Source organism: Amphiprion ocellaris, chromosome 19, assembly GCF_022539595.1.
Source record: "Amphiprion ocellaris isolate individual 3 ecotype Okinawa chromosome 19, ASM2253959v1, whole genome shotgun sequence".
In the NCBI taxonomy this organism is placed as follows: Eukaryota; Metazoa; Chordata; class Actinopteri; family Pomacentridae; genus Amphiprion; species Amphiprion ocellaris.
This window is the reverse complement of record NC_072784.1, coordinates 5,202,636-5,221,862: the sequence shown is the minus strand read 5'-3', so window position 1 is coordinate 5,221,862 and position 19,227 is coordinate 5,202,636. Positions and strand designations below refer to the sequence as shown.

General features: G+C 39.6%; 1 protein-coding gene and 1 long non-coding RNA gene across 2 annotated transcripts; one reads left to right on the top strand and one right to left on the bottom strand.

Moving 5' to 3' along the window:
- Nucleotides 1–851: 851 nt before the first annotated feature.
- Nucleotides 852–10,885, bottom strand: si:ch211-106h11.1 (volume-regulated anion channel subunit LRRC8D). Its single transcript, XM_035949648.2, has 6 exons — nt 10,786–10,885; nt 9,422–9,787; nt 7,380–7,967; nt 6,404–6,654; nt 4,888–5,265; nt 852–3,235 (listed from the first exon to the last, which is right to left on the bottom strand). Exons 2-6 carry the CDS (start codon nt 9,758–9,760, stop codon nt 2,113–2,115), a joined length of 2,679 nt encoding a protein of 892 aa, XP_035805541.2. The 5' UTR covers nt 9,761–9,787; nt 10,786–10,885; the 3' UTR covers nt 852–2,112.
- A 2,100-nt stretch (nt 10,886–12,985) lies between these two features.
- On the top strand, nt 12,986–18,473 carry LOC129347639 (uncharacterized). Its single transcript, XR_008599834.1, has 3 exons — nt 12,986–13,351; nt 15,509–15,657; nt 17,977–18,473. It is a non-coding gene; the product is annotated as an uncharacterized LOC129347639 (long non-coding RNA).
- The last annotated feature ends 754 nt before the right edge of the window (nt 18,474–19,227 follow it).

Sequence of the window (19,227 nt, the reverse complement as noted above, 5' to 3'; positions counted from 1 at the left end):
TTTTACCCATCAAAAGTCTTTTTACAACGATTCAAAAGAGACATATATATAATTTGCTCTCTCTGTGAAGGATACCCTGAAGACGTATTTCGTTTATTTTGGTCTTGCCCCTTCTCCATCAAATTAAGGGAAGATATTTGCAAGTTGATTTCTACTTGTACTGAACCAGATTTTTCCTTGTGCTTTGAACATAATTTTATATCATTCATCTTATTATATATTTAGCCAAATGGCATATCCACAAATGTCGATACACTAATCAGAAACCACTTCTTTCAGTCTTTGACAATGAGGTCAAACAATATATTAAAACTATTAGACATTCCATTAATATGAAAGCCATTAAGACTCGATTTGTTTGCTCTTTTTAATATGTTTCTGTAGTGTAATGTTCTGAGGTGCTGCCCCTGAATGTTTGTAGCCCCCAGGCGATTGTCTTCACATTGTATTGTGTTGCACTGTATTGCATTTCTTTTTTAAATAAAGATTTCTACAAAAAAAGAAACAATAATATATTGCTGGTTAAAACATAACAATAAAACACCACGAAGAGTTGTCATTAAATTGCAAACACACACAAAGCTGCTTTCTTGAATTGCTGCAAAGTGGAGCAAGAATTTTGGTTTCCTTGTACAAAATACCATTTTATTACATTTTAAACAAATAAATGAATACCCCAAAAAAATATAAACTGCTATTACGACTAAATAAATCAACACGGCTGCAAAATAAAACTTAAAATAAATAGACAAGACAATAAATCTATGAAATAAATGTAATAATTTAACAAGAGGATTTTTTAAAGAGGACCACTTCTATTTAATTTTGGGGATTTTTATTTCGTAGTGCCACATTTATTTATTTGGAATTCATTTCACACCCATATTTATTTGTTTTATTTAAAATCGCATTATTAAATCATTATCTGTATCCATAAAATTCGGAAATTTGATTCCATGATCTCCAGGATGATAAATCCAGAAAGGAAAAAACAAAAAAAGAAAAAGATCTAATGATAACGCTGTGTAGAGAACACACTAGTGCTAGAAGCATAATGGGGGCAACAGATTTGTGTTTAATTTTAAGGAGAGACATTAGTTAGTCAAAACATATTGCCACAAGTTTGCCAGTGTTGGAAACTATAGTGGAAAACCTAAACCAACTTTATGGCAATAATGAGGTTATTTTATGTTTCTTGCAAAGTGTCAGTTGGGATGACCCTCTAAAGGAGAAACTGAGTAAAGCTAATAAATGAAGATTTCCACAAAGTTAGACAGAAGTCATCCACAAGTTTGCAATAAATCAAAGTTACAAATGAAAATATGACAAAACTGCCAAAAGTGAACCACAAGTGTGTTTTGTTTGTTTTTAATAAAATTTCAAAATAAAGAAATAAAATTACATCTGAAAGTGGTCAGACTTGACAACACTGAATATTTTCAGAATATAGCGACCGATTAGAAGCAATCAGAAAGAGACCAACGGAAATCTTTACAAAACAATCATGTTTATTTTTCTGTAGTTGTCACAGAGACTACAGCTTCATAAGTAGGAATGCTGCAGACATTTATATTTATTAATATCTTTCCTTAGAGGCATCATTAAGGGTACACATTTGGTCATAAAACAAGATGCACCTCTTCTTCGTGTCATATATTCAGACTCAGACACAACCCTGGAAAACGGCCCATTGGCCATTTTTCATTCATTCAACACATGCAGACAGATTAGTCTGTTTTTTATGGACAATATAGTTTAACATATAGTTCCAATACAGAGCATGAAACTGATGTGCCGCTCAGAAAATTCAGAGCTATTGCCAGTGTTCAACTCTTTTACCTTAACCTCCTCATCCTCTCTTACTGTACATTACTACAACAACATATTCAGAATAATTATAACAGTTTCTGTAACAGGGATTTTAATGCCATGCAAAGCGGTTCATTGGTTGGACACTCAGATGGTGTAAAAATGAAAAAACTGCCATAAAAAAGCAAATTCCAAAGCATTGCAAAACCAAAAGTAGAAAACTGTATCAGCATACAAGCAAAACGTAGTAGCAGAATACTGTCAGCGTTTGCATAACTATAAGCAGTCAGGGAGTCATTGGCTTTATATTTGGGACTCCAGAGCAGAGAAGAAGCTCCACTGTGTAGGACAAAAGTATGGGAAGCTGTCAGACTCTGGCCTGGAATGACCCTCTGAGTATGTACCAGTGGGAGCACAAGAATGGCTCAAGAAGTCTCTGACATGTGGAGGCAAAGAAAGAAAGAGCCAGTTTTCCACGAGGAGACCCCCACCGGGCAGCCCCGAGCAGCAGCCCAGTTCAGCGGGCAGTTCTTCCAGACTGTTACTGCGCAGGTCCAACTTGCACAGCTGACTCAAAGCTGCAATCCCCCTGGGCAAAAAGCCAAGCGAGTTGTGAGCCACATTTAGGATGCGCAGCTCCAAACAGTTGCTGAAAAGCTCAGATGGAAGCCTCTCTAACCTGTTGCCGCTGAGGTCCAGTTCTGAAAGCAGCTTCAGTGCCTTCACATCAGCAGGCAGCTCCTCTAGAAGATTACCAGCCAGCAGGAGCCTACGAAGGCAGCGGAGAGTGAAGAGCGCTGGGGGGAGGCTCTTCAGCTGGTTGTTGGACAGATCCAGGAGCTCCAGGCCTCGAAGCACACCGACGCTAGCCGGCAGGACCAAAACACGGTTGTAAGCGAGTCTGAGGCAAGAAAGACGTCGCAGATGAGTCAGACTGAGCAGTTCCTCCAGAGTTCTCAAGTTATTGTGTTGCAGGTTGAGAGTGTGCAGGTTGGTCAGAGCAAGCAGGGCAGAGGGCAAACGCTCCAGCTGGCAGTCCTGCAGATGGAGCTCTGTCAGGTCAACCACCCGCTTCAGGCCGGTCAGTACGAGCAGCCTGGTGCCCTCATTGTAGATCTCCAGTCTCACCAGACTGCCTGCCACCTCATACAGCTCGCCAGGGATCCGCTGTAACATGCCTCGAATCACCAGCACACGGAGGTGACGTAGCTGCCGCAGACTCCCCAGAGCCCAGCCACGGCCCACCCCACCTTCACTGCTTAAACGACCAGAGAGGTGCAGCTCATGCAGGCTGCGGAGGGAGAGGACCCAGCTGGGGATCTCTGATGCATGTGTGAAGGTGAGATGGAGGACCTCCAGACGTTCCCGGAGGACCGCAAGTGCACTGGGATCCACAGCCGCTGTGCAGTGGTAGAGGTGGAGCTCCCTGTTGGTGGAATAACCAGAAATGGTAAGAAAGCAAGTGAATGTAAAGTCATGGAAAAAAATATTAGACCACCCTTGTTTTCTTCAATTTCTTGTTCATTTTAATGCCTGGTACCACTACAGGTACATTTGTTTGGATAAATATAATGATGACAATAAGAACAGCTCAAAAGAGTTTAATTTAAGAGCTGGTATCTAGACATTTTTCATGGTTTTCTTGATAATAATCAAAATCACTTAAGTTCTTCCATCAATAGTTATGGCATTGTTCTGCCAAAAAAAAGGCTTTTAGGATTCCATGTTTTCTTTTCTGTCTGTTTTAGTCCCATGATCCACACAGTAGTTAGTACTGATTCATAATTATTGTTTCTGATGACTGCATCCATGCATCTTGGCTGCTCTCCACCAGCTTCTGACATTGTTCTGCTGTCACAGCAGTCCACTCCTGTTGCACTAATTCTAACTAATCTGCTTTGTTTTTGAGTTTGTAGTTCTCCATTTTGCGTTTGATGATTTTCCACAGGTTTTCAGTTGGATTTAGATCTGGTGATTGAGTAGGCCAAGGTATGGTTCTAATATTCTGGTTCTCCAAGGGGTAGTGTCTTGTAGGAGAATCCAGTCATTGGAGTTTGGAGTTGAAGAGTTTTCCAGCTGATGGAAGAAGACTATTTTCAAGAGTAGCCCTGTACATGAACTGCTTCATTTGTCCTGTTCCATCGAGACTGAAACAACCCCAGATGGTCACTGATCCACCCCCATGTTTTACTGTAGGGGCAGACAGTCTGGTTTGTAGCTTCTCCAGGCTTCCTCCTAACCAGTAAGTTGGCTGGAGTGGACATCAACAGAAAATTGGATTCATCCCTGAAGAGAACCTTAGTCCAATCATCAACAGTCCAATCCTTGTGATCCCAGTAAAGAGTAACCAGCTTTCCTCTGCCATTCCTTGATAAAGGGCTTCTTCCTGCCCTGTGTGACTTCAGACCAGCTTCAAGAAGTCGATTTCCAACTGTCTTTGCTGAACAAGTCACGTTTCTCCACAGTGTTCACTCATTTTTAAGGTCCCTGGAGGTCTGAGGACGATTCCTGACACAGGAATGGATGAGTGACGGTCATCTGGTGGGTAGAAAGACGTTTCCTGACGATACCAGCTAGCAGTTTGGTAGTACCATGTTAGGTTTGTTTTTTCTTGGAGTAATGAATGGCTGTCTTGAAGATCTTCAGTTTTTTCGCTACCTTTCTCGCACTCATCCCAATTTCCAGCAGTGCCAAGATGGCTGCCTTTGTAGCTTCACATAATTCTTTAGTTTTAGGCATTATGTGAGAGCTGACAACTTGTGAGTTGTGCTATGACTTGAATGTCAGCAGGAAACCACTCTAGGCCTTTGCATGTGCTGCTTATGATGTGAAATGGCCTCTTATATACCCTGGGAATACAATTAAGCTTAAGCATGTCAAATAGGACATAAAGTATGATGGAATCAGCTGCATTTTTTTTGTCATGTTCATTGTATTCTTCAGGTAATATACCTTTAGTGGTACCAGGTATTAAAATGAACAAGAAATTGAAGAACACAAGGGTAGTCTAGTCATTTTTTCCATGACTATATATGATAATGACTATAAATAACTGCAGCGCTGTCCTGTTCAGCTCACCTGAGTGATGTCATGCTGGCCACTTGGGCAGTAAACTTGGCATCTGTGATGAGCTCCAGTTTGAGGACCTGAAGCTGGCTGAGGGTGAAGAGAGCCGGAGGGAGGCGGGGCAGGGCCACCAGCTGCAGTCTGGAGCAGCCGTCTGCATCCACAGTAGTCATGGCATGCAGCTTCTCCTCCCTCCAGCGCCTCTCCAAGCTTTCCTCCAGCAGCCGGCTCTCACTGACGGGAGACAAAAACACAGATAGACGCTGGGCCAGCAAAGGGTCGTACTGGTCTAACATGTGTATGAGGAAGGCCAGGTCATTCCTCAGGTCAGGAACATCTCTGAGGGAGCACAGATCCTTCAGCGAGTGGAAGGAATATTGCCGCAGAGAGCTATGTAGAGATAGAAAAAATGAAGGGATACGACTGAGAAATATATCACACTGACTATACTGTTTGCCCAAAACAGAATTACACTCTAATCCTATTACTGGGTTCCTGGTAAGCTCCACCTCACAGGCGTTCTATTGTTGAGTGGCCCATTGAATAGTTAGAGGCTGTGAAGTCTGCATGTAAATCCTCAAAAGTATGAATTAAGCCTTTTGACATTTAGATGAGTTCATCTTGTGGCTATTGTGACAACCATCTCTTTTATTGTATTTTTTTTAACATTTTGTATGTTTTATTGCATTTGCAATCACTTGTTTACACTTTATATAACATGCAAATGCTTAGCATTAATTTCAATAAGGTTTAGAGAGTTTAAATTACTTTCATACACCTAAGACATCACATGGAATATCAGGATTTATGCTCTAGTCTTGTCAGTTTTATTATTTTATTGATGTTAACTAGACCGGTTGGATCGTGAGGGTCTGAAATGAATTCAAACTAAAAGCTGCATGAAAGGCAGTAAATCAAATTTGTACAAGAACTCTTGTGTAATAGGGTTGAGGTTTGCAGTAAATGTATTAAAACATGAAAATATGTTCAAATGGTCCTATTATAACAATTAAAGGTCCATTAATGTACATTTTGGCCACTTGGGTGCGATGCAGCAAACTGTAAACACAATAAAGATAGCTTGGTTTACATTTACACTGAATATATGGTGTACTGATGCCATAGCATGTGCATGTCCCTGGAAATGTGATTACACATTGCAACAACACAGACCACATTATTTGTGATTGGTGTACTTGTATATATTTTTAGGGTTTGCTCTTATGTTGTATATATTTTAGGGTGTGTTATATAGTCTATTTTCAATGCTGCTATTCGGAGAGTACCAAACCGATTTTCATAGTTTTCTGTAACAGTGACAATAAAGATCTATTCTATTCTATTCTATTCTATTCTATTCTATTCTATTCTATTCTATTCTATTCTATTCTATTCTATTCTATTCTATTCTATTCTATTCTATTCTATTCTATTCTATTCTATTCTATTCTATTCTATTCTATTCTATTCTATTCTATTCTAGTAATTTGCTGTGTAAAGTTTTTATTCACTTGCTATGAGTACTAACCTGTGTAAAATCCAGCAGAGGGTGTAAAAATTAAGCAGACCATACAGCCCCAGTAGGGTCAGGTAGGCCACCAGCAGTTTACGTAGAAGCGATGAGAGCACATGGATGCACTCAAAGGTAGCGTAGCCCACCAGGGACTGTTCCTCAGGATGACAGGTGTGGTTGAAGGAGAAGGAGCTGAGAACAGGGATGGTGTAACTGATGATCAGCGTTCCCATCAGCAGTTTGAATATTGTCTGAGCCAAGTAGACCTGAAATGACAAAAGGGGGTCAAATGAATAAATTTGCAATGTTGGATCAGACGTTAAGTTTTGTTGTAAAGTAGAACCACACAGCTTTATTGGTTTGTTACTGATTCTTAAGTTGTTGATGTTTACATCTACAAAACCAGAGTATCTCTTCGACTGATTGTGTTCGTTTTTCATCTTTTCATTAGGTTAGCGTTTTCTTTTCATCCGACAACTTTGACTGGTCCTGACAGATCTGCCAGAATCTGTCAGGCTGTCCATACCCAAAGGCCATCCAATGGTCTCTGGAGGAGGGAGTCCCAGGTGTGTGAGAGGGTGTAGACCCCCTTGTCATGGTTCATGGTTTATATTTGTCAGCCTCTGACATCATGATTCTGTCCTTGTCCCAGTCCATAATGGGGTTATTTCTCTTGCAGTGGTCTGTGATGATTGACTTTAAGCTTTCTAGGTCGGCTTCATTTCTTAGTGTTCTTGTGAGTGGTCCAGCTAGCTAAACAGAGGATAAAAGAGAGCATTCAGATCAGGAAGTGGGCTAAAGATTCCATGAACCGGGACGAGGGGGCGGACACCCTCTCTACCCTGATAAAAGACACTTCATTAACATGTTGGATGATGATTCTGAGGAAGACTGCAGGATACAGTCGAAACATGTAAAGGTAAAAACATCCTTAATAGTCCTTACAAAGTTGTTGGATAAAAAGAAAACGCTAACCTAGAGTATCTCTTACCTTATAAATGACAGCTGAGCTTTCGCAGTGGGATCGAAATTTCCTGACCCTTTCAAACAGTGCCCTGGCCTGTTCTCCATCACTTTTATCCAGACTGATTACCTGCCTGGGACTGTCAACCAGTACTGAGGGCTTGGAGGAGGGAAGGTGCCCTCGTAAATCCAGGGATACCGAAGACATGGTGGAGTTACAGGAAACAGTGGAAGGGCAAGGGGATGGAGGGGTGGCAAAGGAAGCACTATCTGACCTCTTCAGAAGTGGGCTGTCTGTCCCTGAGTCTAAGCTTGAACGTCTTGTGCGGGTCACTGAGGGTGAAGAGGAATCTGGAGACGGGAGAAATTGGTGTGGTCGTCTTTCCTCCTTCTTCCTCTCTTGGATGTTTTCCTGGCGGGCAGCATGGGACAAGGCCTGAGATGTCCATGGTGATTCGCAGCACTTTGCCAAGATGGCCAGGAATTGTTCTATGCGGGAAGAAGTGTGAGGGAAGTGGAGCCAGAAGGAACCACTGGCTACCAGAACTAGAGACTGCAGCAGGGCTATGTAGGGGAAGAAGCGGGAGCACAAAGGCAAAGCTTCATTGTAGCATACCTGGAGAGACAAATAGACAGTAAACGTTTCCTGGCCATGTGGGGGCAGCAGAAAGAAGCTGTGAACACAGCTTTGATATATATATCATCCTCCAAGGGCCTGTTTGTAAATGACATTTCCTAATCCAATGGATATGGACCAACACTGGGTTTTATTTGGGGCCTTGAAAAAACATTTCTAGTCTCACATTCACTCTCTTTTAGCCCAATTTTGTCATCTACCAAAACCTGAGGGAATTTTCTGTCTCTTTATCTGCTAAATGTTCCAGTAGCTAGTTAGCTTCTAGTTTTATCTGTCTCCTGTTTACTGCAGAGCCAGTAGGGCCTAAAGCAACACTATGAGCCCTGTGAGTGTGAACCACAATATTGCAAGTCAGAAAACCAAAACAATGAGATTAAAGTCACTATGAAACTCCATAAATCTGAGGAAAGTTACATGATAAGTATCTGTGTGGGTATATTTCATTGACTGTATATATAGATGCATAAACCCTCCTTGGTTCCTCACCGTCAGAACAGTTTTGAACTCTGAATCCTCCTAATTCCAAACTAATCTATAAATGAGCAAAGAGGTGGAGCTTGATGTGGAGCTGAGGTGGATCATGCGAATATTTCCTGGTCAGGTCCTGCTATAGCAATTACCTGTCACTCAAAGCGACCACATGCTTCATTACTCATAACTTTGAGCCATAATATTTATACATGCAATATATTATATCAAAACTCACTCCCTGTACAGTTATCGTGAACAAGAAAATTAGCTATAGAGACCTAAAATGTTTCTGGCACCAGCCTCTAAATTTGTTTATTTCTTCTAAAAAGTTAAACTTTTTAACATGGAGATCTATTGGGGTTGACTAACTTTTGATGTAAGCCTCAAGTGGCCAATCAAGGAACTGCAATTTTTGGCGCTTAAGTGTTAGCTTCATTTTTCATCTCTGGAGGTTGGTTTATCCATATGAATGACCCTTTCACATAGAAAGTAATCATGTGAATGATTATCACTGTAAAACATTGATTGCAGCTGCTTTAAAATCCCTCTCCGGCCATTGATGAATCTCTAGAAACTCATCTCTGTGTATAACAGTTGCATATTTAGAGTTTTTTTCATGAAAATAATCTCATCTTGCTTCAAAAAATTTTAGATGCCATGCACCTTTCCCTGCTAGCCCATCTGCAAGCCTACTTTTGTGTTGGAAAACCACTTTATGCTACACAATTGTGACACTGAAGTACTTCAGCCGCACATATTTGCACCGGAAACCAATTCTGAAGAAGAACACATAAAGTCCCACCCTGCAAGACGACATGTTTTTCAGTCATCAGTACAATGCAATTTCAAGGTGAAAATGTTCAGCCTTGATGTTGACCACTTATAGTCTACAGCATATTTTTAGAGATCATAAAGCCAATATTTTATTGATTTTACCTGCTGTGTTGTAGGTATTACTGTACCTGGCTAATGTAAACGTATTGCTGGTAGACCAGATGTGTGCGTCGGCCCTGAGCTGCAGAATGAAGATTTGGACTGATGTGCGTGGGAAGCTTTGATGACGGAGTCGGCACCACATTGCTGCCAGATGGGGGATCGTACCCACTTGTGTTTGCAGTGACAGGTGGGTCCGAGACAACACACACAACTCTGTCCCTGGAGAGCTGCTCAGTACAAGCCAGGACAGATGTCAGCAGCATCAGGACCACCAGGTAGTCCATGAAGACCTCCCACCAGGGCTTTAGCAGTTTGGATTGATTTTGATGCTGATTCAGGGGCGCCAGCTCTGACAGTGAAAACATCGTGTCCTCTGGATCCTGTGAGGATGACTGAAATAGAACAAAATGAGGAAAAAATACTGATGAATTGACCAAATATTGGCAGTGTCACTACAATTATGACCCTTTGTATATAGTTCAGGGTCTACAGACAGATCCAGTAAGATCTATACAGGTGAATGAAGATGTTTTATGCAGAAAAGCTCAGTTTTAAGGGCCCCAGAAAACACTATTTTCTGCCATAGTTGAAGGATTTTTGCTTATTTCACATGAAGAATTCTGAATTTTGTTTACTTTTTCTTGTAGCAGATTGAAAAAGGTGTTGTGTTTTTCCCTGCGCCAGTTAGGATTGAATAACTTTGTGGTTGGGGTTGTTGTAGTTATGTTACCAAGCAACAACAACCATATCATACCAACAAGATCCTGGTAAAACACATAGGCAGAGTAGTTTTAAAATAAATGAAACTTAATTTTATTATTTGAATTTTTTGGGAGGACAATTCCTTGTCCTGCTGGCATTTTTTTTTTCACTTTTACAGTTACATTTATTCCACAAGCCACTTTATGCTGATGTCACCTATAGTGTAGTAATACTGCATATATTCATTTTTCATTCTTCATCCTTGTAAATATTGTACATACTATTGTTATTACAATTATTATCATTACTGTACATATAGTTAGTGCTGCTTTGAAAGATGTTTGCTGCTGTAACACTGTAAATTTCTCCTGATGTGGGGAATAATAAAGGATTATCTTATCTTATTTAAGATTACATAGATGTTTTTTTTTTAAGTTTTGAAATGGGCATATCACAGGGAAAATTTTAATAGTCTTTAACAAAAAATCCACAGAGGAAGCAATCAAAAACCTGATATTATAAGATGAAGGTCAGTTGGACATTTAAAGTAATGTCGATTAGTGGTTGCACATTCAGAGTAAACTGATTTTAAAAAAACAACACTTCTATTGTCTAATTCTTGGCAGAAATATGGAACAATCAACACGCTGCATGTTATTTTTTCCGCCCTGGATCAGCGTTCACCTACCTGGATAAATAACTCACGTTTGTCTCCTTCTCCTTCTAATCAGGTCAGAGCCGCCTTATAGGCCGGTGCTGTCCGGTTCTGCACTGATAAACTCCTGAAACTTACGACAAACTCCTCCTGAGCTGGCCGACACACAGCTTTTCAAGGGTTGCCATGGCAGCGGAGGATGTGGTTGAAAAATCTAATTCAGCACCAGAGGCCCGTTCAAGGCCTACCGGGGGGTTTGTTGCAGCCTTTAACTCCTTCAGAACTAGGGTTAGGGTTAGTGAGGAATAAGTCATGCATAGTCTATTTTGATATCCTTAGAGAATATATAAAACATGAAAATACCTTCTGGACAGCTTTGTTGGATTTCATTTTATACACTGTTGGGCAGTTTTAACCACTGAGATCACATTTTAGTAGCTAATCATAGGTTAGTCAGGAAAATTTGATATGAATTAAAGCAAAGACACAAATAAAGTAACTATAGCTGTTATATAAATAGAATGAAGTTAAAAACTGCATGTTTACTATCTGATACGTTGGGACACAAAAGTATAAACTGGCATCAAATGGAGCTTCTTAAGCAGAAAGTTTCAAATTATTCATCAGTTAAAGTTAAAGCTAGATGATTCTGTTACTTAAATAAAAGTTGTAAAAGTTGTCTAAAAGAGTTTTGGGGTAATAAAGTAGTTCAGAAGGAGTAATTGGATTGCAAGAAGGAGTTTATATACAGTCATGGAAATGATTATTGGACCACCCTTGTTTTCTTCAATTTCTTGTTCATTTTAATGCCTGCTACCACTAAAGGTATATTACCTGAAGAATGCAATGAACATGACAAAAAATGCAACTGATTGCATAATACTTTATGTCCTATTTGACATGTTTTCAATTAAGCTTAACTGTATTCCCAGGAGTGAGTGGTTTCCTGCTGACATTCAAGCCGTAGCACAACTCAGAAGTTGTCAGCTCTCACATAATGCCTAAAACTAAAGAATTATGTGAAGCTACAAAGGCAGCCATCTTGACACTGCTAGAAATTAGCATGAGTGAGAGACAGGTAGCACAAAAACTGAAGATCTCCAAGAGAGCCGTTAATAAAATAAAATAAAATAAAATAAAATAAAATAAAATAAAATAAAATAAAATAAAATAAAATAAAATAAAATAAAATAAAATAAAATTTATTTTAATTTGTTTAACTTAATTTAATTTAACATCCCTGCTTAAATAGTGGAAATAAAATAAATTAAATTAAATATACAAAATACGTCTGTCACATCTTTTAAAATATTTGCAGATACAAGAGTTTGTAAAGTAAGACAATTTAGATCCAAACTATGAATTATATCCTACCTATGCAAGATCCTCACAATAAAAGAAGTACATCAGGGGCGCCAAGATAGCTTGGCTTACTGAGTGGGACATCCATGAACATAGTAATCCTTGATGTAGCGGTCATGGGTTTCAGTCCTGCCTATGGCCATTTGCTGCATGTCATTCCCCCAGTCTTCTACCCATGTTTCCTGTCTCTCTCTCCACTGTAAAGACAAAAAGCCAATAATTCACTTATCATATATCAAACATGTATGACAAACTATCTCAGTTGATATGTACAACTATTAAACTACTATCATTTTGGCAGGATTGCCTACTGTGGGTATAGAAAATGCAAAGGAGCAGTGGCAGAAGCAGATTAATAGATTTATTTACACTGGTCTGAACAAAAGCTCAACAAAATGCTTCCCCTTAATGTGAACGCTGTGGCCCTGCAGATTGAAAAAAGAGAAAAGGAAGATATAAAACGACAAAGTTTTGAAGCATCCATGACCCTTCTTATTTTTGAAATGTTGTTATAAAATTGGCTTTATCTCAAATAATCCAAATTAGAGATACTAGTCGCTACACACAACTCGGTCCGTGTACGGATCTGGTAATTGGATTTTCCGTTCTGAAACGGGTATTGAAAAACAAAAAAACGAGTGGTTATTTGATTTTCGTTTTAAAATACAAAAATTAAAATTGAAATACAAGGCGTTTTTCCTTTTCATGATCAAAAAGGGATATATGATTTTTTTTAAATGATTTGATTTTCGTTTGAAATTTAGAATTACAAGAAAGTAAAATCAGTAAGAGACAGAAACGAAAAAAGGTCAGTTTTTTCATTTCCTGAGACCGGAAGTGGTCATCAGCAAGAATGTAGCCAAACAGAGTAGGGTGCATAACTGTGCATACATTTTTTTCGTTAGTTTTCATGGTCAAAATGAGAGATCAGGTGGCCGATCTTAAAATAAATCAATACTGATTTTTTCATAGAGCGTTAAAGTTTTGCAAAGCCAGGGGGCGGGACTACTTGACTGACAGTCCGGTCTGGAATGATTGACAGGTCCTATGGAGGAGGCCGCAGAGACTCTGCTCTCCTCGTTTGGATTAATTCTGATATAATAACTGTTGGTTTATTTATCGGTGGAGCAGCAGAACATTTTCCACAGACAGTTTTCCTGCCCGTTGGCTTGTTTTAACCAGTTTTCTACCTTCGGCTGATTCTACCAGCAGACACTGAAAGGACTCTGATAGTTCGGTAAGTAAATGTTTATTTTCGTATCGGTGCCGCTTTTAATGCACTTTATATGCATCTTTAGTGTCAGATATAATGTGTGCCATGCACTCCAGATGTTGGTGGAGTTTATTTCAGTGTGTGTTGACCAGAGTAGAAAGTTAGCATAGTAAATATAAGCTTTAATGTTAGCGATGCTAACCGAGCTAGCTTCTCTGTCGTAGCCTGATAAGCCAAATCAGAATTATCAGTACGCATGCGCATTTATCCCTGAATAGCTTCCGGGTCAGAGTTCATCCCACAGTACGTTATCAACAAAGCTCGACGAAGCCATATTATCGCAGTGCAACGACCTGCTATATGTAGCGATTATTATATGTTTACACTGCTTAAAGTCTTTTTAAGGCAATATGCCAGGTCCCCATAGTTCAGTGCGGGACTGCCACAACGGTACCCGTGGGCTAAAAACATGGATGGAAGAATTTTGCCCTATTCACGAGTGCAATAAAGGAACCTCGCGCTGTATATGTGACCCTCCTTATTTACTCATCACATTTCCTACTGAAAAAAAAGATCCAGAACGTCGTGCCGAATGGATTAAATTAGTAAGTTTGACATAAGATCATATATTATTACCTTCTTTGTAGTCATTAGCAAGTCTCGTTAGCAAGTTTTGCTCGTCCTGGCTAATCAGATAATTATTAATATCTATGTACATAAGGATAAGGATGAACTTTATTGATCCCACAGTGGGGAAAGTTCACTGTTACAGCAGCTCCAAAGAAAAAGTATAAAGGCAGTGCAGGAATAGATAAGAAAAAGAAACAAAGTGCAAAAATTGCAGAAAAAAAAACATGCAGGGTGGCCATTTATTTGCTGCTGTCGACTCATTCTCCCAACCTTCTCTGAGCTCTAAAGGATCTGGAATTCTCAGGTGACACCTGTCAGCATCGATCTCGAGCAGGGATTTATAATCAAGGTTGACAGCCTCCCTTTCCTGCTGTTTTGTTAAAACTATTGGGGACTTTTGAAATGACAATGCCCAAGCAAGGGACACGAGTTCTTTCTTTCGCTTCCCGATAACACTGTATCCTCGTTTCTTACAAAATTCCTTTAAAGCATCGACTTTACAACGCTCAAAGTAATCAATATCTGCGTCGCACTCGGCCATGTTTATGATCTGGGGTATCCCGACCTTTGACCCGGACCAGCATACCTTGCGCATGGCGAGATTCCGAATTGGCTTATTAAAGCTAACGTAGCATCAAGCTAACAATGTTTGTGTTGAGTTTCATGTAAACAGCTGAAGTGTGTTGTGTTCATATAATGTGGTTCATTAAGTTTATAAAACTGTGGTTGGTTGACATTAATGTTCAGCAAACTTAATTGTGGTTAAAACAGTAACATTAATGTTCTAGTTGTCAATAATCAGCTTTAATTTGACACTAAAACAGACTGATAGTTTTAAATGACATCAGTTTAATTAATTTGTTGAAAATTGTCTCATTTGTTGTTGTGACGTTGCTGCTGATTCATTAAAACCAGATGATCCGTGTTGAAGATACGTTTAGTTCTAGTATCAGAAGTACAAGAAGGAAAATGGAAATTTAGTTCTGCTACATCAAATATTTCAGGAATAAAATAACTAAATGAGTCTTTATGCCTCAAACTTTATTTTACAATAAAGAAATAATGAAATAATCACAGATAATAAAAATATGAATAGCAGAGAAAACTTGAGAGAATAATTTCCTGAAAAGTCTGTGAAGGAAAAGCAGCTTTTTATCCTGAAACATCAGAATCAGCTCCAACATCTGCATCTGACAGAATCAAGTCAACCAGAAAGAAACGAAAAAAGAAAATGACTTCCTTCTGATCACATCTGTTCCACTGCTCACAGGCTGCTGCTGCTGCTCACATTCTTCACATTTATAATCCATTTTTAAAAGTTCAGCAGACAGGTGCTCTGCTTTGGAGTGTGACAATGTCGTCGGTGATGTGGAGAGTGAAGTTTCTGTTTCATCCACAGCGTGCTTTAGGGCAGCCGGGTCAGACTTGATGTTTGAAATACTGACCGACAGCTCAGATTTAACTGTCTGTAGTTCCGTTTTGATGGATGTTAAACTTTCACTCAAAGCCGCCAGGAGCTGGGTCTTTAAAATAACCGCCGTCTCGTTACAGAGTGAAAGTAACAGTTCCTCCTGAAGGTCAGAGATTGCAGCATCTGAGGGCCTCTTCAAAAGAAGACGTAGTTGACGAAGGCGTTCTGGAGCAGGACCAGAAAGACCACGACCAAGCAGCCTTGAGATCTTAGGCAGCGTCTTCCTCAGGTGAGTGTCAACAGTGTTCATGGTCAGGTCTGTGGTAATACCGTCAAAAAAAAAAACAGAAAAAAATCTAGATTATAAATCAACATGTAACCAAAGCACTCTGTGTATAATGCTATAGTATAGGATGTAGTTCAGAAAATGTCATAGTATAGCATGTCACCCAAAAAACGTCATAGTATAGCCTTTGGTCCAAAAAAATGTCATAGTATAGCATGTTGCTCTAAAAACGTCATAGTATAGCATGTTGCCCAACAAACATCATAGTATACAGTGGCATGAAAAAGTATCTGAACCCTTTGGAATTTCTCACATTACTGCGTAAAATCACCATCAAATGTGATCTGATCTTTGTTAAAATCACACAAATGAAAAAACAGTGTCTGCTTTAACTAAAACCACCCAAACATTTATCGGTTTTCATAATTTTAATGAGGATAACGTGCAAACAGTGACAGAAGGGGGAGGAATAAGTAACTGAACCTTCTGCCTAAGGAGACTTTTGAGAGCAATTAATACCAATTTTTACCAAATAATTTAAGTCAGGGGTGTGTCCAATCACTGAGGAGTGGCTTAAAGCTGCCCTGCCCACTATAAAACACACACCTGGTAAGAATTGTGTCTTGATGAGAAGCATTGTCTGATGTGCACCATGGCTCACTCAAAAGAGCTCTCTGAAGACCTGTGATCAAGAATTGTTGATTTGTATAAAGCTGGGAAAGGTTACAAAACCATTTCTAAAAGTCTGGATGTTCATCAATCCACAGTTAGAGAAATTGTCTACAAATGGAGAGAGTTTGGCACTGTTACTTCTCTCCCAAGGAGTGGCCGTCCACCAAAAATGACAAGAATTCAGCATAGAATGCTCAGAGAGGTAAAAAAGAACCCTAGAGTGTCTGCTAAAGCCTTACAGAAATCACTGGCACAGTCCAATATCTCTGTGCATACATCGACAATATGTAAAACACTGGCCAAGAATGGTGTTCATGGGAGGACTCCACCGAGGAAGCCACTGCTGTCCAAAAAAAACATTGCTGCACGTTTAATGTTCGCAAAAAGGCACTTGGACACTCCACAGAACTTCTGGCAAAATATTTTGTGGACTAATGAAATGAAAGTTGAATTGTTTGGGAGGAACAGACAACGTCACGTATGGAGGAAAAATGGAACAGCTCACCAACATCAACACCTCATCCCCACCGTGAAGCATGGTGGAGGGAGTATCATGGTTTGGGGCTGTTTTGCTGCCTCAGGGCCTGGACAACTTGCAATCATTAATAGAAAAATGAATTCAAAAGTTTATCAGGATGTTTTGCAGGAAAAGCTGAGGCCGTCTGTCAGACAGTTGAAGCTAAAAAGAGGATGGATGCTGCAACAGGACAATGGCCCAAAACAGAGAAGTAAATCAACTTCAGAATGGTTTCAGAAGAACAAAATACATGTTCTGGAGTGGCCAAGTCAAAGTCTTGACTTGAACCCCATTGAGATGCTGTGGCATGACCTCAAGAGAGTGATTCATGCCAGACATCCCAGGAATCTGACTGAACTGCAGCAGTTTTGTAAAGAGGAATGGTCCAAGATTGATCCTGATCGATGTGCCAGACTGATCTGCAACTACAGGAAACGTCTGGTTGAAGTTATTGCTGCCAAAGGGGGGGCAACCAGATATTAAATGCGAAGGTTCAGTTACTTATTCCTCCCCCTTCTGTCATTGTTTGCATGTTATCCTCATTAAAAATATGAAAACCTATAAATGTTTGGGTGGTTTTAGTTAAAGCAGACACTGTTTTTTTCATTTGTGTGATTTTGACAAAGATCAGATCACATTTGATGGTGATTTTATGCAGAAATGTGAGAAATTCCAAAGGGTTCAGATACTTTTTCATGCCACTGTAGCATGTCGCTCAAAAAAGGTCATAGTATAGCATGTTGCTCTAAAAACATCATAGTATAGCCTTTAGTCCACAAAACCTTGTTTTGTCCTGGCTGTCTGAAGTAGGTGAGGAGCAACACAAAAACAGTCCAAACGCTGGTTTCCAGAGGGTTAGAGGAGTATTTATTTGAAAGAGGAAGTTTACAACAACACAACATGTGAGGGGGTTAAAAGCAAATGGGTGTTAGTAAATAAAAATAAATAAACAGAACTAAAAGTGAACTTCATGTTGACATTAATGGGCATTCTAACCAGGAACAAAGTGAAAGATAATCAATATGTAAAAAAACTCTTCCTGTTTACCTCTTCAAGGCCAAAACACACCACAGTTGCACCCTAAACTAAAACTACCAATGGGTTTCCTGTTTTCCTTTCTGAACAATTCAAAGGTCCCTCTCTATCTCCCCACACATCCACCAACCACTGGAACACATCTCCAAAGTTCTGCTGGGCCAGCTCAGCTTCCCTTCAGAAGAAGTGCCGCCACCTGCCAGATGAAGGAGCCTTTTGACAGGCAGCTGGCATCGTGATTGGACTGTACTTTGGTCTGTTCCAATCCAGCTCCAGAGACGGCAGACGGGACGAGTCAACGGAGGCCTGGTGGACGAAGGCATGCAGCTGAGTACAATCCAGAAAACAACAGAGCAGGAGTGCAGTGACCCAGAGCCAGAACAACCAGAGTAGCATCATATGTCTCTTAGAAAACATCATAGTTTAGCCTTTGGTATGAAAAAACGCCATCATATACATCGTATATTGTACAAATAACAAGTCAAAGGAAAGAGACATACATTGTAGAATTGTAGTAATTGTGGGCTGACTGATTTACTGATTATCAGTATTTTATTTTTTGCTGATTTACGGTAATAAATACATTTAAAAATGGCGCTACTTTGGCTCTGAACCTTAATCTACCTGTGGTCGCTCTGTCTTCTGGAGTGATTTGATTGGTTATACGTCACGAATAAAACTCCTTTAACTTAACATCTGTAAACAAAACAAAAACGTATCAACAAAGTTTTCTGTTAAAGTTTGTGTTCTTGTAAGTTTAACTCCAACATTATAAATACTTTCATTTACTGCAAATGAATATCCAAATGAATATACTCCAAATGTCTCAGTAATAATCATTATCAGCCTTAAAAACCGACAAAACACCCCTCTATACTTGACCACACTTAGTACAGTCCGGTTCCCCCTTCTATAAATCTGCTTGGAATCTTCCACTTCCTGTTTGTCAAAGTGGCCTTCTACCTGGACGGGTTTTGTTGGAGCTCATGCAACAAACATTTTGGGTAACTGCACTTTAATATGGATGGATGACACTGAATTAGAGTCTGTTTTAATGAGACTGAGTTAAGATGTGTAGCTCTGTCATTAAATAGGAAATAATTTCTCAGAATTCACAGAGAAAAGTCTGAAATGTTTGCTAGGTTAGCGTCCCACATGTTCTTTGGCTCAGCTAAAGCTAACTCTCTCCAACTTGTGGATCTCTTGAGTTGCTTGTTAAAATATCTTGCTAGAGGTGCTGAAGCTCAGAAAGTCTGAGATGTTTGTTCAAAATAAGCTCATTCTCAAGTATTATCTGAACTGTCCTCTTTTGTTTGAACTTTCCCTAAACTTAGGAGTTAATGACAGAG